Raw genomic sequence first — 24,006 nt, 5'->3', positions numbered from 1 at the left:
AGCAAGCCCAGGTTCTTTCATTCATTGCCATTTATGTACTCAGATTTTTGTATTAATAAAATGGCTCAGTTTCTTGTGTATTTTGATGTGCATGTTTGAAATTTGTTTATTGTTGTTGCTTCCTTGTACATGTCTATGTTATTTGCTGTAAATTTCAATTTGGAACATTACAGTGGTATCAGAGCATGATCTTGTCCAGCTATGGGCATGCATGAATAGTAACGGGTGGAATTACCAACAAACCAATGGCTGGAGAGAAAGTGAGTATGCAGGTACTCTAGGATGGGATTCGCAGGAACGATGAGAAGTTGGCCCAACTGAGGAAGATGATGGACCAAATCCATCTTCATCCTTATGACAGAGACACTAGGGGTGCATAGGCCATGGAGGTGAAGCCATTTACACCATGTGGGGAAAGTCAACATAATCAGGGCACCATACTTCCTCAGATGAAGTGGACAGGACAAGACCAACTAGATGATGGGACGAGGAAGAGATACTACTTCAAATCGTGGGGCCAAGGGTCTGGGTACACTAACAGTGAGCCCAAGGAGGAGGTTGAGTAGGAGGTTGAGGGCACACAGTGGTGTGAGGAGCATGTCGATATACATAGTGTGATGTAGGAGCCAACTTTGTTGGAGATCCCTTTGTTAGCTCTGGTTGACAACTTAGTGGAGAGAGTGTAGCATACACTCACTCATAGGGCCACCTGTTGATGAGGTGCCACCCATGGATGAAGTGTCAGGAGACATATCCATTGACGAGTTGCCAACAGGCACAGAGTTATCCAGAGTTGTGGCAGAGTTTCCAAATGGTATCCACCTACAGCAGAATGGTGAGGATGTTGTGCATCATGAGCTATCTATGCATGGGCAGTTAGTGGCTCATGTTAAGCCCATGATGCAGGAGGATGAGCAACCATCCCTAGAGACAACCATCGATGAGGAGCAAACAGGTGCATCGACAGCCAGCAGAGTTTTCGTACTTTCATACGGCAACCCTCTTCAGGCATTCATTGATGGGGCTTGCAACATTGTTGGGTTTCCTCCACACGTTGGTGAGAAAGAGGTTGTGTTACCTAGGGAAATTATATGTGTTGACCAAAATAGCGAGACGAAGTGACGTGAGTTGCGCAAGATGCAGCATTCGCAGGATGGAGGTTTTGTTCAATGTATGGGTGTTTGTGCATTTGACCCTCTCTTGGGGTTGGACGACAAGAGATATTGAGTTGGTATCTGGTGGAGCCCGCTAGGTTCCTAGATATATCCATGACCAGGAACATAGTCTAGCAGGGGTCATGGGTTACTAGTGGAGTCCAAGGGCTAGACTGTTGTTGGGATGCAAGAAGGATTCCCAGTTCAATTTCCACGATCTTAAGGCCTAGGTTAGAGTCTTAAAATCACTAACGCTACCAAACCAAGAATCTCAACCAGAACTACTTTTCACATCGGAAAATATAAAGCAATAAATCACATATGCACAAGTATACATATTTTTTTAACAAATATTGTACAATAACGTACAACACAATCTTCGTTATATTAAAGCAATCTAAATAATACATCAGCCTATGTTATACAAGATACAATGAAAGACTTTGTTGCGCAGACTTTATGTCGTATCTTGTCCTATCGGTCCTTCGCTCTCGTACTGCTCACTAGCTGCCCCTTAGTCCTTCAAAGAACAACACATTGAGACTCCAGGAGGGCTGTCACTTAACATTGTTGCACGTCACTTCTGTAGCATGTACACAGGTTGATCCAATCTGCTCTCTTTGCTGACCAATTCTTGAGCTTCAAACTGCCAGGCTAGCAGTCACCTTAGTCCATCAAGGTACTGCACTTCCGCACCAAACTTCACCCAACCTTCAGCTCCTCTTCGTCACTTCAAGATAGCTAGTCAAGGGCTACTTTGGGTAGCCAACACTTACCAAATCAATGGCACCCAACACTACATTGCAAGATCTGCACCGGTGAAGGCTCTCAATCACCCAATCAAGCCTCCAAATTGGCTACCACAAGCTACCCAACAATCTGGTCCAAAACTAGTCAACACATTTACCCAACACACATCACTAATGCTGCTCTCCAAGTCTGTTGTTTTTGTTGTTCCTTGACTGTTCTAGTTAAGGCAATTGGTCACCCTGCAACAGCCCTTACAAACCCACTCAACACTCCACAAACAACCCTCAAAGACTGCGACACACCTTCATGAGACAGCTCACATAGTACGTTGTTGTTCTGGGCATATATGAGCCCTTAATCCTCCCTACGCATACCCTAACTATGGTGTTATGGCATGCGACCTAGCACACAGTCCACCTGTAGCATACGGCTAGCACCATACAAGTCTCCTATCCCTAAAACAATGCCCAAACAGACCTGCGAGAGAGGTCTCCCAACTTGACCTTCCCAGCAAGCAACCTCAACCTCCTTCCAACAACTCAGTGCCCTGTTTAGCCCTTAAAACAGTGCCTGATCTCCTTGCTTCCCTAGCCTTCTTCTTGCTTCGACTACCACAGAGAATTATCCACCTCCAACAAGCTCTCTTCCTTCTTCTGTGTTGCACAAATGGATGAGGAAATAAGTCCTCCATCACCTTCTATTTATACACCAATAGAAGGGCTCCACGAATTGATGAAGAGACATGTCTATTGGACGAATTCCTCAAGCCTACATGACTTTGATTGTCCAAACATTAATTGTCAACTTCAAAAATTCATAACTTCATTTCTAGAGCTCTCATTTGAGTGATCTTTGCAGCATTGGAATCGACACGCTGTTGAAATTTCTAAGTCTAACCCGTTAGAAATTTTCCTGCACTATCTGGTTTATTTCTCCTACTTGTTTAATTATTGAACAAGTTATTTAACCATATAAATACTGAAATAAACACAATGCAGTCTCAACCATATACAGATCATCAATTGAAAGAAATAGACAAACACACAAGGGATACCATTATTTTTGGACAATCATCCCTAGAAAAACCCAACTTGGGAAAACCAGTGCAGCAGTTTTGAGGGTTTTATTATTAAGCAGCTTTTCTAAGTACAACTGGGTGCCAAATTGGCTCACCCTATAGAGAAATCAACCTGGCAGTAATACCTCTCTTTGAAAGCAGATATTCGGAAAGTTCGCTCCACGAAACTCTCTCCAGCACCTCTCTGAGGCTCAGCGTCAACCCTCCTCGACTCTGCATCAACCCTCTGAGGCTCTGCGCAACCTCTCTGGCCCTCTGCGTCACTCACACAGGCCCTCTGTCCCTCTGTGCAGTCATTGTTGGCCTCTGCATGGCTCCTTCTGGCTCTGTGTCTATCTCTCTGCCTCTTCGTTGGTCTTCCGACACTATCTCTGCCTCTCTGCTATGCACTCATTTCCCCTCACTGCAACTCTGATCACTAGTTCGATTTCTCTTAGCAAACCCCGCTCTAGAAAATCGAACTGTCTGATCACTCTGGTGTATCTCCAACCGACCCTCGAGCCTCCTCTTATTCTTTTTATGTTGAGTCTTCAATGGCCGAGATTACATCTCTAATCAATTGCTAAGATTAGATTTGGCTTGATCCATGTCATTTAGAACCTTGTAACCCAGTTTTATATTTATACCCATTAATATTTTTATTTTCCTAAGTTTAGACTTAGGAACCCATTAAAAATATTAATTATTTTAATATCTCTCTCACCGGGTAGAATTTCCTCGAACCATTTCTAGGTCTTGGAGATCTCATGTGCTTTAGCATCTCCACCAATTTTCATGGCTAGAACACATCCGATGCTACCCCAAATCAACAGTCCCTCTTAGTGAGGAATGTGCTCTACTAATGCTCCACCATTGAACATCACTCTGATCATCCGACACCGGTACCTGTGTTGGTGTTTGGCCTTGCTGCCCAACATCCTTTGCATTGCTGCATCCTGTATTGTTGCCCATGGCTCTGCCACTGCCAATGCTACATCTGTACAACAGCTCCTCTGCATCTATGTTGTTGCTAGTCCTTCCTCCCAACTCTGCATTTGCACTGCAACCCTCTCTCCTCATGCTGCATTATGTTGCCTATAGCACTACCACTGCTATTGTTGCACTGCAACTCATTTACTAAGACGATGGTAACTGATCTACCCAACTACTGACATCCTTGTCAGGCTAGAAACCCTCCTGATGCTGAAGCTCTCTCTGCTACTATCCTGTGCTCCCTCTGCTACCTTTGCGTTGCTGCAACAACTTTGTGCCTTCCTAGGACACTAGGTTGCATAATGGCCCAGCTCCCCACAGTTTAAGCACTTAATCTTGGAGATGTCCTTTTTCTTCCTCTTCCCTTGCTGCACCGCAGATGCCAGAGGCGCATCCTCTTCCTCCTCTTTCTTGACCCGGGCTCCTTTGCCACTACTTCTCGCCTTGGTTAGTCGTCTGATCTCTTCTTAGCGAAGCGCTGCCCATAGTTCTTCCCAATCTGGAAGATTCGCTCAACGCAAAATGCTTTGGACGAATGTCTCCCACTGCTCGGAGACTGCATTCAAGGTGCTCCTCACCATTAATTCCTGATCCAGCGTGGCCCCTATGGAAGTTAGTTGGTCCCAAATCTCCTGCAACCTATTGAGGAAGTGATCTATCTGCTCCCCCTTCTACATTTGATACAACCGCAGCTGATTCTCCAGTAGCATCTTCCTCTGCACAAAAGTGCCCTGATACAATGTCGTCAAGGTATCCCACATCTCCTTTGCCGTATTCTTCTCGGCAATATGTTGAACTACATGATCCTTGACCCCATCAAGGATTATAAACTTTTCCTTGGCCATCACATCCTCATACTTTTCGTTATCAATTGGGTTGATTGGGATAGCCACGGTTCTTAAGGCGAAGGCATTGATGCGATGTCTATCTAGAACAAACAGGATCCTGACCTTCTGGATGACAAAGTTGGACGCCCTGTCTAGCCTATCCTGATCCCTCAGTCCATTCATGGCCATCTCTGCTCTTCTTTTCGACTCCTCTGAGTCTCTACTTCCCTCTTGGAAGTTCTCTCTTCGACTCCCTCTGAATCTCTACTTCCCTCCTGGAAGTTCTCTTGTAGACTCCCTCTAAGTCTTGATTTCCCTCCTAGAAATCCTTCTTCCAATAGTCGAATCGTACCTCTCCGATCTCCTTTGCTCCTGTAACACTGATCTGGATTGCTTGGCTAAAAATCCGCCTAGGTAGCAACTCCCTCTACCTTGGTTCTGTCCCGTTAGGTACTATTCTACCTTGACAGCGACAACACCACACCAACTTCTCACTCCACAATCTTCCCACAGCTTCCTATGCCCCAACAACTAAAGAACTAAGCCTCTAGGATTTGCGCAATCTCGGCAGCGGCTGAATCGCTCCACTAGCCAACTGCGTCACTCCTACTTGGTTGAGCAAGATGATGTGACTCTTCGTGAGCCTCTTCTACCTCTCACTGCTTTTGTGCTAGCCCCTTCTCTGGCTCGAACTGATGATGCAAGCCCTCTGCATCACCCCTTCTCTACTACTTTCTGCTTAGGAACAACTTTTGTCACTCGGGACAGTTGTTTCTGCCGCAAATTCTCTGATTCCGCTGATGTCTTCAGCTCTCATGTGATCTGCAACCCTCTGATTCCATGTTGAAATTTCTAAGTCTAACCTATTAGAAATTTACCTGCACTATCTGGTTTATTTCTCTTTTACTGAACAAGTTATTTAACCATATAAATATTGAAATAAACACAATGCAATCTCAACCATCTACGGATCATCAACTGAAAGAAATGGACAAACACACAAGAGACACCGTTATTTTTGACAATCGTCCCTGGAAAAACCCAACTTGGGAAAAACGATGCAGCATTTCTAAGGGTTTTATTATTAAGCAGCTTTTCTGAGTATAACTAGGTGTCAAATTGGCTCACCCTACAGAGAAATCAACTTGGCATAAATACCTCTCTTCGGAAGCAGATATTCGGAAAGTTTGTTACGCAAAACTCTCTCCAGCACCTCTCTAAGGCTCAGTGTCAGCCCTCCTGGCCTCTGCGTCCACCCTTTGAGGCTCTGTGCAGCCTCTCTACCCCTCTACGTCACTTTTGCAGTCTCTGCATCACTCGCACAGGCCCTCTGCGCAGTCACTGTTGGCCTCTACGTGGCTCCTTCTGGCTCTGCGTCTGCCTCTCTGCCTCTGCGCTGGTCTTCCGGCACTATCTCTGCCTCTCTGCTATGCACTCATTGCCCCTCGCTACAACTCTGATCACTAGTTCAATTTATCTCAGCAAACCCCGCCCTAGAAAATCAAACTGACTGATCACTCTGGTGTATCTCCAACTGACCCTTAAGCCTCCTCTTATACTTTTTCTGTTGAGTCTTCAACAGCCAAGATTACATCACTAATCAACGACTAAGATTAGATTTGGCTTGATCCATGTCATTTAGAACCTTCTAACCCAAGTTTATATTAATACCCATTAATATTTTTATTTTCCTAAGTTTAAACTTAGGAACCTATTAAAAATATTAATTATATTAATATCTCTCTCACCGGGTAGAATTTCCCCAAACCATTTCTGGGTCTTGGATATCTCATGTGCTTTAGCCTCTCCACCAATTTTCATGCACATCCGATGCTACCCCAAATCAACACACGCCAAGCTCTATCACCTCAAATTTTTTCATGCTCAAATTCTTCATGGTTTTGGCCCAAATCCCAATGGGTGCAGAACCCCTACCTTGGGTTCCAAGCCCACAAGTGACTCTTGTGGTGCTCTGTCCTCCAATCCCCAAACCCTAGAGCTTGGAGTACCTCCCAAGCTACACAAATCAACACTCCCTCTTAGTGAGGGAGGTACTTCCAAGTCTAGGAAGTAACTCATTATCATCATCACTACTTGCCCAACTCTTGGCACTTACAATTGCAGCAATCCCTATTCTGTGAACTACGCCTCTCTCAAAAGTGTCACTGTCACTTCTGGAAGCACCCTGTTGGAAGTGTCCTGTAACGTCTTCCACTCTCTTCATGATTCCTTCTTGGCATCTATAGGAGCACCCTTGCTCCCCACTAACCATGTGCTCTTCTTGGACTACAGAGTCTCCCTCTAAACCTACAAGCTCTCTCTCAAACTCGACTTCCTCTGAGTCTCTAGAACCTGGACCTTCTTCTCGGGAACCTGTACCTTCTCCTCTGAAGCCTACACCTGCACCACCTACTTCTCTGGAACTTGCACCTGCTCCACCTGCTTCTTCCCATGATCCATAGGCTTGCCCGTCAACCTGCATAGACCATGCACTCTAACTCCTAGTACGATACCAACGGAGCTAGAGCCTCTGGTCCTGAGTCTTGCCTTCCCATCCTAGAACAAGACCTCAAACCCCTTCTTCTCGATCATCGAGATAGAAATCACCTATATCTGAGTCTTGGTACAAATAGTACATCCTGGACCTGCATCACTCGTCACGTCTCCATCCTGAATGGCACAACTCTCGATCCTCGGATCTCCTTCTGACTCTTGTCGCCCAACACCATGTGCAACTTCGAGTCCCATTCAGCTAGAGTCTCAAAAACCTCCTATGACCCTATCATATGTTTCGTCGCACCATTGTCCACGTACCATCCATCCTCATTGACAGTACCCTGCGAGAAATGCGAAATCATGGCAAAGTCCTCCTCCTCCAATCTCCCAGTAAGATCATCTATCTCAGCAGAAGTGGAAACACAAGCGACTTGCTTTCCTTTCTTCTTCTCGTCGTCTCCCTTCTTCTTCATCGGACATCTCGACAAAAAATGACCCATCTTGCCACTATTGAAACACTTGACCTTACTCAAGTCCTTCTACTTACCCTTCATTCGTGTTGTAAGTGCCACGTCATCATCGAAAGTCTTCTTCTTTGGATGAAGATCCTCATCTCGCAACTCTTCCTGAATGAAGTCGTCCCATAAGCCCACTCCAGTCTGGCAACTTCTCTCTTGCAACAATTCCTTTGATGAAGGGCTTTCATTCCTCGGTGAACCCTTTTAAGGCAATCCTCGCCATATCTCCATCTAAAATAGTCACACCGATGGCAACAAGCTCATCTTTGACTTGAGACAATCTCGTCAGATACGAAGTCAGGCCTTCACCCTTTATCATCTTGGTAGACTTCAACTTTTCCTCCAATACCAATAACCAGTTCTTGTTCTTATTCTGGAACAAATTCTGAAGAGCCATCCACATCTCATCTGCGGTGTTCTTCCCTGACAAATGAGGTATTAGGGCATCCTTCACACCATTTAGGATGATCAATCTCACCCTCGTATCCAAATCTTCGTACACTTCCAGCTCCTTAGAGTCAGTTGGCTTCTTGATGGCTTTCTTGGCGAACTCCCATATCCTGTTGACCTACAAGACCAACTTGATCCTTTCCTTCCACGGACTGTAGTTGGACAACCCCTCCAACCTGTTCACATACCGGATAACAACCTGCAACTTCGACATTCTCACCTACAATGTGAACAACTCCCTCCTAAGTTGTACTTCGTTGTGCAAAACTCTGATTCACCGACTTCCAAAGTAGCTCAGACACACTCCGATACCAAGCTGAATTGCCACGATCTTGGGTCTAGGTTAGAGTCTTAAAATCACTAACGCTACCAAACCAAGAATCTCAACCAGAACTACTTTTCACAGCGGAAAATATAAAGCAATAAATCACATATGAAAAAGTATACACAATTTTTAACAAATAGTGTACCATAATGTACAACCCAACCTTCGTTATATTAAACCAATCTAAATAATACAACAGTCTATGGTATACAAGATACAATGAAAAACTTTGTTGCGCAAACTTTATGTCGTATCTTGTCCTGCCAGTCCTTCGCTCACGTACATCACACTAGCTGCCCTTAGTCCTTCAAAGGACAACACATCGTTATTCCAAGAGGGCTGCCACCTAACACGATTGCACGTCAGTTTTGTAGCATGTACACGGGCTAATCCAATCTGCTCTCTGGCTGGCCAATTCCCAAGCTCCAAACTACCAGGCTAGCAGTCACCTCAGTCCATCAAGGTATTGCACTTCAGCACCAAACTTCACACAACCTTCAGCTCCTCTTCGTCACTTCAAGATAGCTTGTCTAGGGCTACTTTGGGTAGCCAACACACTGCCCTCCACCAGATCAATGGCACCCAATACTACACTGCAAGATCTGCACCGATGAAGGCTCTCGATCACCCAATCAAGCCTCCAAATTGGCTCCCATAGGCTGCCCAACAATCTGATCCAAAATTGGTCAACACATTGACCCAACACACATCACTAATGTTGCTCTCCAAGTCTGTTGTTTCTGTTGTCCCTTGATTGTTCTGGTTAGGGCAATTAGTCACGCTGTAACAACCGTTACAAGCCCACTCAACAGTCCACAAAAATCCCTCAAAGACTGCAACCAACCTTCATGAGACAACTCCCTTAGTACATTGTTGTTCTGGGAATATATGAGCCCTTAATCCTCCCTACGCATACCCTAACTATGGTGCTATGGCATGCGGCCTAGCACACAGTCCACCTGTAACATACGGCCAACACCATACAAGTCTCTTGTCCCTAAAACAGTGCCCAAACAGCCCTGCAAGAGAGGTCTCCCAACTCGGCCTTCCCAACAAACAACCTCGGCCTCCTTCCAGCAGCCCGGTGCCCTGTTTAGCCCTTAAAACAGTCCCTGATCTCCTCGCTGCCCTAGCCTTCTTCTTGCTGCGGCTACCACAGATAATTATACTCCTCCAACGAGCTCTCTTCCTTCTTCTGTGTTGCACAAATGGATGAGGAAATAAGTCCTCCACCTTCTATTTATACACCAATAGAAGGGCTCCACGAATTGATGAAGAGACATGTCTATTGCACGAATTCCTCAAGTCTACATGACTTTGACTGTCCAAACATTAATTGTCAACTTCAAAAATTCATAACTTCATTTCTAGAGCTCTGATTTGTGTGATCTTTGGAGCATTGGAATCGGCACGCCAAGCTCTATCACCTCAAATTTTCTCATGCTCAAATTCTTCATGGTTTTGGCCCAAATCCCAATGGGTGCAAAACCACTAGCTTGGTTTACAAGCCCACAAGTGACTCTTGTGGCACTTTGTCCTCGAATCCCCGAACCCTAGGGCTTGGAGTACCTCCCAAGCTACACAAATCAACATTCCTCGCCACAGCATGGGCTTGGTTAGTGGTGGTATTAGTGGTGCGATGGATCTAATGACTAAGCGCCCACACATTTTCAAATCTCCATCAACACTAGTGACGAGATTAATTGACAGGAGAGTGGGCAGACTCCGCGAGTTTTCCGGGCATGTTGGGCGTACATGGGAATGTAGGATGATCAACATACTATGACGGGAGTTTGTTGGAGGAGGTGGCATTGGCAGGACACCAGACAGTGCCTTATTTGGGGCTAATTACTCTTTGTAGTTAGTTGGGACACAACGGTCAGCAAAGAGCAACACAGTGGTGGCATTCACCTCTTGGGTCTCTGTTAAGTTATGGTATGTTCTATGCTTAGAGAAGTTTACTTATCTTTCTTTGTTATTATCCACAGATTAGAAATCACATGTACATAAAGTAAAGTGCAGATAGAACATTAAATGATCGACAGAAAACAAACCAAGACGAGACACAAGATGTAGCAGCTAGCCAGGGACAAACCCCAATGTGGATAAACCCTTTGATCAAATCTTCCTTTATCTTCTCTAATTCAGCAGAGAGAAATAGTACATAAATCTGATTTACATCAGCAGCAGCAAACCCTAGATTAGCCAAACTAGGGCAAACAATATCTTACAAACCGACCGTCAGATCGACTTGATTCCTTCACCAAAAAATGCGACCTTCAGAGGAGAGTCAGTTCCACCTATAGCACAGTTCTGAGAGAGATTCTAATGGTCAACACTAGTCAAACTTCTGATCTGTAGTTGCAGCCCTAAATTCTACATCTTCCTTCCACACGTGTGAGAGAAGAGTCTCTTTCTGCGCAGTAGGAGAAGAGCCTCTTTTCTGTGCAGGAGAGAGAGATAGATGTGATGAGATGAGCCAAATGAGGAAAAGACCTCCTGTATTTATACACAACTGTTGATGATTGAATAGATGCGACTGTTGGGCTTCTAAGCCTACATGAGTTGCTGGTCGGCTTGATAATTATTCCATAATCCCCATAAATACTTATCGGAATCAGATGATATTTAGATCAATCCTACACCTCTCGACGAGAGGAATCTCATAAAAATATTATCAGCCATGAATAAGATAACCCACGTGGAGTTTGGCCCTAGTTGCCAATTTTAACACTCCCTCTCAACTAGGGAGAACTCCATCTGCAATTTGTCTGTCGGTCGCTACTATTCATCCATCAAATGCACTGCCCTGTACAGCTTGACCCCTGCTCTGCTCTGCTCTATTCTACCTGCTCTGCTCTGTTCTATTCTGCCCTGTTCTGATCTGCTCTGCTCTGCTCTGCTTTGCTCTGTTTTGCTTTGTCCGAATTATGAAGAGGAAGAAATGATCGAGGATGTATCATACCATCCTCTACTAACTTAAAGTCAGTCTCAGAGTGTGTACCACTGGTCCCAGACTAGTCCTCAACCGACCCGAAGTCAGTGTCATAGTGGGTACAACTCCTACCACTGGTCTCAGACCAATATCATTAATCCCAGATCAATGAAGGTCATCCTAGCATAGGGAGTATGGTAGATACAGCGATGCGTCCATCGGTACTACTATGGTCCCTATCCTCATTTCCCTGCTCATTGATCAGATGAGAGGTACTTCCCATGAGTCCCAGATTACATGGGTAGGATGCCTCGACAGGAGAACTAATCAATCCTGTCCTCACAGGAGAACTAATCATCCTGCTACACAATCATCATGGAGAACACATCATCCAGACCTCACAAGATTTTTAATCATCCTGCTACATAATCGTCATGGAGAACACATCATCCAGACCTCACAGGAGAACTAATCATCCTGCTACATAATCGTCATGGAGAACACATCATCCAGACCTCACAGGAGAACTAATCATCCTGCTACATAATCGCCACGGGGTGTTACAGGGAAAGTTTTGATTCTTTTACCCTGTGGTCATATGTCGCTCCAAGAAGTACCCCGCACCCCCCTGGAGCTATGAGAGCTCCATACATCATACAGGACCCTCATCAGAGGGTTTCTGAACGACACCAAGTCATTCTCGAAAAGTCAAAAATTTTACCTTTCCTAGGGGCTTTGTCAGAATGTCGACGACCTATTCATCTGTACCGATATGTTGGAGCCTTATAGCTCCCCTCTACACCATATCTCAAATATAGTGGTACCTGATATCGATATGCTTGGAGTGATCATGAAATACGGGATTCTCTGACAAACGAATCCCACACTGGTTGTCACATAGGATCACGGTGGTATCCAATGTAAATCCAGACAGCTCACTGAAGAGCTTTCATAACCAGACTGCTTCACAGGAGGCCATGCTAGCAGCAATATACTCTGCCTCGGCGGTGCTCAGAGCCACCAACTTTTGCTTCCTACTCATCCAAGATATCAAAGCAGATCCCAAGGAGAAACAACACTCGCAAGTGCTCTTACGATCCACCACACTGCCTGCCCAATCAGCATTAGTCTATCCAAGTAATCTCACATCTTCGACAGTGTATCTTAGCCCATATGTAATTGTGCCACAAAGATATCTTAACAGATTCTTGGCACCAATCCAATGTATGTGATGAGGTTCAACCTCTGATACCATGTTAAGTTATGGTATGTTCTATGCTTAAAGCAGTTTACTTATCTTTCTTTGTTATTATCCACAGATTAGCAATCATATGTACATAAAGTAAAGTGCAGATAGAACATTAAATGATCGACAGAAAACAAGCCAAGACAAGAGACACAAGATGTGGCGGCTAGCCAAGGACAAACCCCAATGTGGGGAAACCCTTTGATCAAATCTTCCTTTATCTTCAATAATTCAGCAGAGAGAAATAGTACATAAATCTGATTTACATCAGCAGCAACAAACCCTAGATCAGCCAAACTAGGGCAGACAATATCTTACAAATCGACCGTCGGATCAGCTTATTCCTTCACCAAAAAATACGGCCTTCAGAGGAGAGTCAGTTCCACCTACAATGCAGTTCTGAGAGAGTCTGATGGTCAACGCTGGTCAAACTTTCGATCTACAGTTGCAGCCCTAAATTTTGCGTCTTCCTTCCACATGGGTGAGAGAAGAGTCTCTTTCTGCGCAGTAGGAGAAGAGCCTCTTTTTTGCGCAGGAGAGAGAGAGAGATGTGATGAGATGAGTCCAAATGAGGAAAAGACTTCCTGTATTTATACACAACTGTTGATGATTGAATAGATGTGACTGTTGGGCTTCTGAGCCTACATGAGTTGCTAGTCGGCTTGATAATTATTCCATAATCAAAATAAATTCATATCTGCATAAATACTTATCGGAATCGGATGATCTTTAGATCAATTCTACACCTCTCGACGAGAGGAATCTAATAAAAATATTATCAGCCGTGAATAAGATGACCCACATGGAGTTTGGCCCTAGTTTCCACTTTTTAACAGTCTCTCTAGGGGAATTTGGAGGGGAGATCCATGCATCACAGGGTATGGTGATGCGATAGCGGAGGTGGTGATACCGGCAGGGTGTGGACTGACGCATGCTTTCTCAACCTTAAACCAGGGCATCCCGTGGTGTGTAGGAGTATACAACGATGGGCAATGGTCTGCAAGTGAGCACGAAGGTGCAAGGTGGAGTGTCGTGACATACAGGCTTGCACTATGGAGTAGGAGGGGTGATTCACACCACTTCGAGTTTCTTCTTGGAGTGACAACTACTTCGCCACAAGAGGGATGCCAACTGATTCAGGATGATATGGCAGCTAGTAGTGGTGTCCAGCAATGCACAAAAGTGTGCAACTGAGTGCAGTCATGTGCCAAGGGGCATGGAGGTGCATGGCGATGTGTCGTAGTGTGTTGGTTTGCACTATGGAGTAGGAGTGACTCACATCGCATTGAGTACACGTGGGGAGTGTTAGGTACAGTGATACAGACACTATATGAGACCATATGGGATGGTACAATAGTAGAAGGGGTATCCAGTGGTGTACAGGGATAGGTCGCAGTATACAGTGGCATGCCGAGGAGCATAGGGATACTCAATGAAATGCAGGGGCATATGGTGTTGCGCAACGGGGTCTTGGAGTGTTTCCTCTGAGGAGACTTATGGATGGGGACACCAAGCACACCTTTGGGTGTAGTTCATCCAGGATCGATGAGGATGCAAATGAGAGACATTTGATGGTATCCACGGGGACTCACACGCCTGTCCCTCTTCTACATCACTTGCAGGCACAGATGATTTGGCTATTGTCATTTGACACTCTAGGCATGAACAGTAAGGTGCGGGGAGCTCACCTGAGATATTTGGATGGGACTCAGTGCACCAGAGTAGAGACTTCTTAGCTGTGGCATTGGGTCAAGGCACGAGTTGACAGGTACAGGTTTGGGGAGTGGGTGGTTTGCGCAAAGGTAGCATGTATTCCACCCTTGAGTTCACACTTAAGGGGATGCATGACACATTGTAGGAGAGGCACTCTGAGGTGCCACGGGAGCATATATAGCAGGTAGTTGACCTTTCTTACGATCGGATGTTTAGTGTTCAGGCAGTATCAGGGTGTACTTCCACGAGACAAGATAGCAGATCCCACAGTGTAGTATGGTAGGCTACTAGGCACAGGGTAGCTTTGCATGCACTAGATTGATTCATGATGTATGGAGTCTATATGTCGATTGCATACATGGAGTAGAGATGTGGAGCAGGTGGATTCCAATGGTCATCAGGATTACGCCACAGCAAATATGATTATTGGACCTAGGGATTCAATTGGCTAACAAGCCATTCTATTTCGAGAGGTGCAAGACCATAACAGAGGGTGATCTAGCTCACTTTGGGGTTGGCACATGGGGGATCTCTGAGACCTTCATTGTATCGCAAGGCAGGTTTTTCCAGTTGCAACTCAAAATTGCGATTAGCAATGGATGGGTGGATATTGACATCATAGAGATACCTAGGTAGGATGAGCTTAGCAGTGTTCCACGGGGACGCATCCCCCAGGGTTGGGTGTGCACACCCCTCGCACCCCACGCACCCAGGACGGGGGGCCGTCTGGGGAAACGTTTCCACATGTCCCCCTTTTGGGGAGACGCGGAGAGACACAGGGGAGGACGTTTCCCCAGTGTGGGGGACACGACTCCCCAAAAGGGGGACGCCCCTCAATATGGGCTATGCGTCCCCCATTAAATTTGCTTGTAAACAATGATTTATGACAGGGAAACCCTAGTATTTGACCATATTTCCCTACTAATGCTATGCAATTCATGGTAATGTTAAATTCTTAAAGTAAAAGGATGAAAATGAAAGATAAAGGAGAATGTCACTTTCATCCTTTTACTTAAATTTTTAACATTACCATGAAATGACTCAGGATGTTTGAGAGTGATTCCGACCTCATTAGATTTCATATGGAGAAAGTAGAATTTTAGATCTCACTCAAAATCCAGCAGACTTAACAGTTTTTCAGGAATTCACGATTCGATGGATTGCAATGTTTCCATTGCATTTTGTCATGTACAAGGGTATGGAATTTGTATTTAATGAAGAGCACCAAGCCCTCTATGTACTTTAGAGTGACTTTTAGACTCATCACTCCACTGTTTTTGAGTTTTAGTTATATCAATTTACTATTCCAGTGTTTAGATTTCAGTGTCTATTATAGTCTATTTTGCTTAGTACTAATTAGATTCTAGAATGATGAATGATGAATTTAGTTTTTAAATCAATGTAGATTCTAGAATGGTGAATAATGAATAATGAATATGGATTGGAGTATTTCATTATTGAATCTCATGGTCTATGGATGAATCATGTATGTATTAGTAAGGATGATGAGTATGGATTAATGTATTTCATTATTTAATTCAATTATGTATGTATCATTGTATTTATGCTTTCATTATTGAATATGAATTTGAAATATATATATATATATATTAAAAAGGAAAAAAAATATATACCCCGACGTCCCGCCGTCCCCCCTAAATTTCCCTAAAATTTGAGGGTACTCCCACACGTCCCCCTTGTGCGTCTCCCCGCACCCGCGTCTCCCCATCCCGGAGTCTTGGTGGAACATTGGAGCTTAGCCTTCGTCAATATTTCGCAATCAAGTTCCAGGGAAGGAGGATACAGTGTGTGCATGTTAGGCAGCCTATTGGAGTCAAAGTGATGTAGCGACAACATGGTGGCACCCTTCTGAGACTAGCATGGGACTCGAGCATCACGGTACTTGACAGCTCAACAACCTTTAGGGATGAGCTAGCTACTATATGGGGAGATCACTCAGATCTTCCATGGGGCTTTAGTGACTCGCTAGTGGCATGGGAGATTTCATCAACATGGCAGGTTGGTCAACAGGAGGATATCAAGGGAAGTTCATGTGGAAAGACTTCATCAGAGTCCTACATTATCATGATGCTCTACTTATTGACAATATGCAAAGGGCTTTTGGTACCTATACCTGGTTGTACAGTGAGTGGAGCAAGGGGTGCTTCACATTGATCAGGATGGCTTAGGACCCTAGTATCGAGGGATTCCTTCATGACAGGACAGTGCAGAGATCGAGGATGACTCAGTGGCACATTTGGGACCCTGGCACTGTTGGTGGTGACAGTGGTGATCAACAATCAGAGAGGACGTTTGTTCAGGCATTGCTTGAGGACAAGAAATTTTTGGCGGGGAGGACTGTCATGTCCCCAGTGAATAATTTTCTAAGTAAAATCATCAATTTTGCAATTTTAGCATTAGGGAATATTTTGGCATATAAAACTTAGGAAAAGTGAGTTATTGAGGCCCCACTTAATTTTTGGAGGAAAAAGGAGAAACGAACATTCGAGCAAAATGAAATAAATTTTGTTAAGTGAAATATGGGGACGACCAAAGAGGGAAATTCAACCCCTTGAGAAATTCGCACTAGGAGATGAAAGGAGAAAAGAAGGGGAGTTCGAACTTGTGGAGAGAGGAGACCACCAAGGGAAAAATGACCAACATCTATAAATATCACATTGGGGCTCCACTTTTGCATCTTTTTGCTCATTATTTTTTGAAGATCGAACTCTCTCTTGGAGGTTGTTCAACACAAGAGAAGCAAAGTTGTTTAGCTCAAGAGTTTCAAGTGAAATTCATCTTCATTTCTGATAACTTCGAGTGTCTCCCTAGTGAGGATTTAGGGGAGTCTATTTCAAGACTTCCAATGGAGTTTATTGCAAAATATTCACTCAGAAACTCACTATTTCTAGGCGCAGAAGACAAACCCGAGAGGTTATTTGGAGCAGCATCTTTCTAATATAGGTTTTAGGTATTTGCAAGAGATTTTCTACTGTTTAGAGTATGTCACCATTTTTCAAAGTTGTTCTTGTATCTTTTGGTTGGGCCGAATTTTCTCCTATAGAGCCTGCGCAAGGGTTGGAGAACAGAGTTTTTTGTGGTGGTGGTGCTGGTATTTTCCGGGGGTTTTTATAGCTATTTTCCAGAGGATATTTGTGCATAATTTGTCAGCCATTTGCAAGAGAGTTTTATCATTTCTCAACAGTTTCTCTCTAGTTGGGCGTAAAACTGTGTAGCTGAAAATTCGCTCTATTTTGGGCATTCCGGGATAGCTGGAATTATCCCATATGATTTATGGGTTTTGTTGGTTTGGGTGTGAGTAGTCTATAGCTAATTTTATAGAATTTTCCGAGCAGTATTCGGGCCAGAATCAAACATTCCTCTAGTAGGGCGTATTGCTCGTTCGCTAGACAATTTGCATCACATTGTGGGTTTGATTTTGGCTTGGAGTTAGGCCAAACATTTTTTGGGTAATTCTGGGTTATAGGAGAGGAGTCCGTGGCTACAATTTCAGATCGATTCGGACATTATTGAGGTCAAATTTTCAATTTCCTTCCAGCGACGGTTAGCAGAATTTTTTAGCAGTGCGCAGATTTTGTGGGATCCATTTCCAGCAGTTGGATTAGTGAGATCTCACCTGGGGTTTGCCTAACTTGCATAACCAGCCCAGGTTCTATCATTCCTTGCCATTTATGTACTCAAATGTTTGTATCAATAAAATGGCTCAGTGCCTTGTGTATTTTGATGTGCATGTTTGGAATTTGTTTATTGTTGGTGCTTCCTTGTACATGTCCCTATTATTTGTCTTAAATTTCAATTTGAAACATTACATAAAACTACCATAGATCTAAGAGGGTTAAACATAGAGAATATACACAAATAAATAGATGGATAGAAATTGAAACCACTTAAATTTTCACAATCATGTTGCGTTCCACTAGTAGAGTAGGAACTAGCACAATCATATAAATTAAATGGCGAGTGACGCTGATAGGCATCAAGGCACTTACATCATGAGATATCTCACCTTGCCAACATTAAAAAATATCATAAAAAACAACCAAGTTTTAGTTTTATTTTAAATTATTGATTATTATTATTATCCTAAAAAAAATATATATGAGTTAAGAATATATACATTTAAAAACATGTAAGAAAATTATTAACCATGGAGATTCACCCCACTTTCTTCTAAAGAGTTTTAAATTGTAAATAGGCTTTGTTAGAATACCATGGCTTACTAATACCACATGTCCCAAAAACCATAACTGGTGTATATGACAATTGTTCATATGACATTTTTGTTAATTAATCAATTTAAATAAAAGGGAAGAATGGGCATAACCACATCAACCTCAACCTTTGGTCTGTGAGTATTACTAAGAATGGAGATTAAATCTCTACAATCCACATGATAATTATTGATACTTAAATTAAAATTCTGGAAACTCTATTCCAAAATAAATAGGCCTATCAGCTTAAATATTGAAATTCTTTGTAAAGTGACTGTTAGGAGCTGCCAATGCTTGACTTTTAAAAGAATATTTTGTTGTCCGTTTGCACTGTGATGCTCAGCATAACAAGAAACACCAGTTTGCTCGTTCCACATCTCAACTATTTATAATTAACCCAAAAAAACACCATGAATACATAAATATAGAAAATGACAAAAACAATCGTTTGGAACAGTCGTCAACAGTATTACAGTTACAACTTATATTCGACCAATTGTTCGATTAAATTTCACAGAAAATGGATTCATAGAGAACAAAATTTGCACTGGAACAATGAACGTACCATGAAATAGAGAAATGGAAACAGGCAAGATATCGGAAGGGCTGAAACATGCAAACAAAAACAAAAATGTCAGCATTTACTTATTTCGAGTACAAATACTTGAATAAAAACTTGACATGTGTCGTTTGTCCTCTTGTTGAAATGCAAAAAAATTATAACTATCGAACTTCATGACATTGCAATCCGATATTCTAAAAACTGTGCTTTAGAACATAACAACGCTGCAAAAAGCACCAATAACTACAACAGCTATAGCTGGAGGAAATGCTCAATATAATTAATGCCGTACGGTATCATCCAGTGTAATAAAGTAAAATAAAACATCTAGTATCCCAATCCCTGAACATGACGTGACACGTGTATATATTAAACGCGACAAGCCATTGGTCGCTACTAGAAGACACTACGCACACTGAAAAAGATCGGCTGCCAACCGCTTCGTCCAGGTTATCTGTAAAGAAATTCTTTATTCTATAAAAAAATTCAGAAGGCGAATTGAAATAGCAGTCTGTAACTTAGCGGGACATTCTTCGAGTCCCTGACGTCATAAGAGTGTGTCCTTTTACGCGATATGCCACTTGTCGCTACTAAGATTACGGATCTTTTGAAAGGTCCGCTGCGGCTGAAAACTCATAAGGTGAGCACCTGCTCAACGCGCCTCTTTTACAACTCATGAAAATTCCAGGTTCTTTCACATCGCTGTCTCGGTAAAACAAAGTTTCTAATCAAAGGAACATGAAACACTAAAAGTTAAAATGCTAATGTGAACCGCAAATAATGGAAAACAAAATATGCAGGACTATTGAACAATACAACTCATGAAAATTCCGAGTTCTTTCACATCGCTGTCTCCGTAAAACAAAGTTTCTAATCAAAAGAACATGTAATACTAAAAGTTCAAATGCTAATGTCAATCGCAAATAATGGAAAACAAATATGCAGGACTATTGAACAACAGAGCATTTGCAAATACTATTTTTTAAGTTTACACAGGAAAGATGGCAGCTGTGCAGGATAACAATAAATGAAAAACGAGATATTCTGGACAAATGAACTGGATGCTTGGAGGAGACCAGCAATAAATGGAACAAAAGATGCAGGATTCCTGAAGAGAATGCTTACAAATACGAAAACATGCACTCTGTGCAGGAGAACAGCAAATAGCACTCTGTGCAGGAGAACAGCAAATAGCACTCTGTGGATAAATGAACTGGATGCTTGCAAATGCTAAATTTTAAAATTTTCACCGGGAAGACAACAGCTATATGCAGCAGAATAGCAATAAACAAAAAAAACATAGGTACGGGATTACTGAACAGAATGCTTGCAAATGCTAACTTTTAAATCTTAACAGGAAAGACTATAGCTATGCAAAAGAATGGCAATAAATGGAAAAAAATATGCAAGGCTACCGCACAGAATGCTTGGAAATTCACCAAATTAAAATTTCAACAGCAAATACAATAGCCGTGCAGGAGACCAGCAATAAATGGAACAAAAGATGCAGAATTCCTGAAGAGAATGCTTACAAATATGAAAACATGCACTCTGTGCAGGAGAACAGCAATAAAAGGAGCAAAAGAAGCAGGATTACTGAACAGAATGCTTAACAATACTAAATTTTAAATTTCAACAGGAAAAGCGGAAGCTCTGCAGGACAATAGCGATTATTAGCGACCAAAATATTCAGGATAACAGTACTAAATTGTATCAGAATGTTTAACAATACTAAATTTTAAACATTAAGAGTAAAGATTGCAGCTGTGCATGTGAATAGCGGCAAAAGGAATATAAAATATGCATGATAGCTGAACAGAATGCCCAAAGATATTAAATTTTGAAATTTTAATAGGAAATATGGCAGCTATGCAGAAGAATCGCAACAAATGGAATATAAAATGTGCTGGATAGTAAACAGATTGGTGAAAGATTCTAAATTTTGAAATTTTAACAGGAAAGAGAATAGTTGTGCAGGAAAATAGCAACAAATGGCATAATGGCATTATTTTTTAAAATAATATGGGTAATGAGACACATGTGACTGATCGCATTCTGGGTTGGTATATTTCTGCAATTTCCAACAATATTGGACCTATGAGGTCGACAAATAGGAAGACAGGTCCCAGGAATGCCTACCCGGCTGGGTATTTTGATGGTGCGGCACAAGGGGCATATGTGGACAGGTCTGGGAATGCCTACCCGGCTGGGTATTTTGATGGTGCGGCACAAGGGGTATATGTAGTTGTGGTTTCTGGATCATCATATCGAGGAAGCAAGAATTCTGGTTCACTTGGGAGCCGGTAGAGACAATAATACGAAGGCACAAGGGGCATATGTGATTGTAGTTTCTGGATCATCATATCTAAGCAGCAAGAATTTTAGGTTTACTGGTGAGCTGGTAGAGGCACTCATACAAGGGGGAGGCTATGGCATTGTGGGGACTACTTTGGTTCACTTCTTTCCTGGACATCCAGGATTCACATTTATGGGGACTCAACTCAATGTTCGAGGCAGCATAAAAATTAAACAACCACAACTACATGGATGTCGCAGCAAATAGAGACCTTCCTTCATGAATCTAACTATTCAGCATGTAGGAAGGGAGTTCAATCAGAATGCTGACAGGATCTCAAAACAGGGTCTACTGGAAGCGCTGGACGGGATGCACATTGAGATAAGGCTGGGTGCCAACATACTGGATGCTGACATACTACCTCTCCCGGGATAAGTTCCGCTTCCCTGGGTTTTTTTCACAAAGTGGAATGCTGGTGTTCATACATCTCCCTGCATTGCTGCCTTTTGACTGGATTTTTGAGAATGGATATGCATATGTTTTATAGGGTGCTATGATGGACTGTTTACCTGGATGAGTTTAGGACGTAGATGTATTTTTTATTGTTAATATGTTTTTGCTGTTTCACTTTACCTTCATAGAACGTTATATTAGAGTAGTTTGATCTATATGTTTCATCTGAATGGACGAATACATGCTGCCGGGGCAAATGCGTTGTCACTGTAAAAATTCTGGATATATGTACTGTTTTTTTTCTATATATAAAAACAGTCTTTTTTCTTTCTGAAAATAGCAACAAATGGACTATAAAATCTGCAGGATTATTGAAGAGAATACTTGGAAATGGTTTAAATTTTAATAGATGAGCGGGATTAGGATCAATTCGCTGAAAGCTTAAACCGTGGAATGAACCTTAAACAAAGCAGAAACCCATAAAGATTAAATCATCTTTAAAAAGGGGAAGAAAGCTACGAATCTTACAATTGCAGAGTACGAGCAATCCGACAAGGGTTAATTCCTTTACAGGATAACCTTTTCGCGTCTCTTTGAGCTGCTCCACCTTGCAGCCGGGGCAGTTTTCGTGATACGTCACGGACTTCCTTAACAGCGGCTCGCACTGATCGCTGCGACTAGCCATTTCTCCAGCAACAACCTTTCCACACCAAAATTCGGAAAAAATTTCACAATATATCGCAAAAACTCACTGTGTAATCTAAACCAATAAATAACGAAAATTCAGACTTCATTTCGCGGGTTTTTCAAGATTTTATAAGATCTTTCTTGCTACCGAAGAAAAATTAACCAAGCGACCAGTGAAGGCTTCGAATCTGAATAAAATGAAGCATTACAAAGACAATAGAGACCTCGCGCAGAACCTTCCCAAAGATGTAGAGGCGGCCTTAAAATATAAGAATATAATGTGCAGAGCCTCCTGCTTCTTCTCCTTATACGGGCCACTGTTGTCGTCCGAACATGCCAGCCGGTGGGAGGCTCACATATCTGTATTTTGTATTGGTGTTATGTGTTTTGTGGATCCCATTTGAAAGCCGACATGCGTGATGAGTCATCATCATGTTTGAAGAAGCCACATGTTTCGGATGGGCTTCCCGGTGGTCGGATTACGTGGAGCGTCATACTGTTACTCTTATCTTAACGGCCGGAGACTAATGCTACGGTGTAAATTACGTACGTTTCGTCGCTTCACAGAAAAAGAGCCGGCTTAGAAGTGACAACAAATAATAAGGCAAAAAATTTAAGGTTGTGAAAAGGGTTTGATGTAGTATTATCCTTGAGAATAAAGAGAATCAAGGTGGTTGGAGAGTTTTTATTGGATATAAGGATGTTTTCCATCACCGGTGAAAAGGAAAAGGAAGCAAAACCCTCTCTTGAATTAAGGATCGAATATCGACTGCAAAAATTTGACAAATTTGAATTGTTCCATGTCTAGCGCCACCTTATTGTTGTTGCTGACAAACTGGCAAATCGTAGCGTGGCTTTGGGGGAAGGGAATTGCGAGACAGCTGGGAGGGCAGTGGGTCACATCCCAATTCCATAAACGAAGGATGGACAGAGAAGTAAATACTTCCCTCGCACATGATAAAGGTGGGGAGACTGTGATCCCACGACAAGAGATCAAGATAGATGGGCCGCAGACTGTAAGCTTTTTATGCATGGTGAGCATTCAAATCCCATTATTATTCTCGCAGATCGCATGTATAAGGTTTCAGATAAGTTAATGAAGATTGCAGTGAACCTGTCATCTCAGGAAGAGTATCAGATAGTGAATTGTTCTGGTGAAGTAATGGTGAAGAGATCGTCGACATCTCGCTCCCCGGAGAAATGGCAGCGAGGGTGGTTAGGGAAATACATAAGGCATCAGGCTCATTTGATGGGTTTGCAGATCGATCATCTTATGGAGATTATGGTTCGCGCAGATATGAATGAGGAGTGG

General features: G+C 42.8%; 1 protein-coding gene across 6 annotated transcripts in view; it reads right to left on the bottom strand.

The window, feature by feature from the left end:
- The window catches only part of LOC149167294 (protein ZINC INDUCED FACILITATOR-LIKE 1-like), a 365,578-nt gene extending 342,506 nt beyond the window's left edge, over positions 1-23,072 (bottom strand). For 3 of the 6 annotated variants that reach the window (XM_089432940.1, XM_089432944.1, XM_089432946.1), the window contains exons 1-3: positions 22,919-23,069; positions 22,536-22,707; positions 19,262-19,302 (exon numbers count right to left, since the gene is read on the bottom strand). In XM_089432940.1, the coding sequence (XP_089289066.1) occupies positions 19,262-19,302; positions 22,536-22,692 (198 nt within the window). In that variant the 5' untranslated portion in view covers positions 22,693-22,707; positions 22,919-23,069. Of the gene's footprint in view, positions 1-19,261; positions 19,303-22,535; positions 22,708-22,842 lie in introns of all 6 variants that reach the window. The other 3 variants (XM_089432943.1, XM_089432941.1, XM_089432942.1) reach the window with 3 other exon arrangements.
- Positions 23,073-24,006: the final 934 nt, after the last annotated feature.

This window comes from Pinus tabuliformis, chromosome 5_1 (genome assembly GCF_031772625.1).
Source record: "Pinus tabuliformis cultivar Carrire ecotype Pingquan chromosome 5_1, CPIR1, whole genome shotgun sequence".
NCBI lineage: Eukaryota > Viridiplantae > Streptophyta > Pinopsida > Pinales > Pinaceae > Pinus > Pinus tabuliformis.
This window is presented reverse-complemented; position numbering and strand designations above follow the sequence as displayed.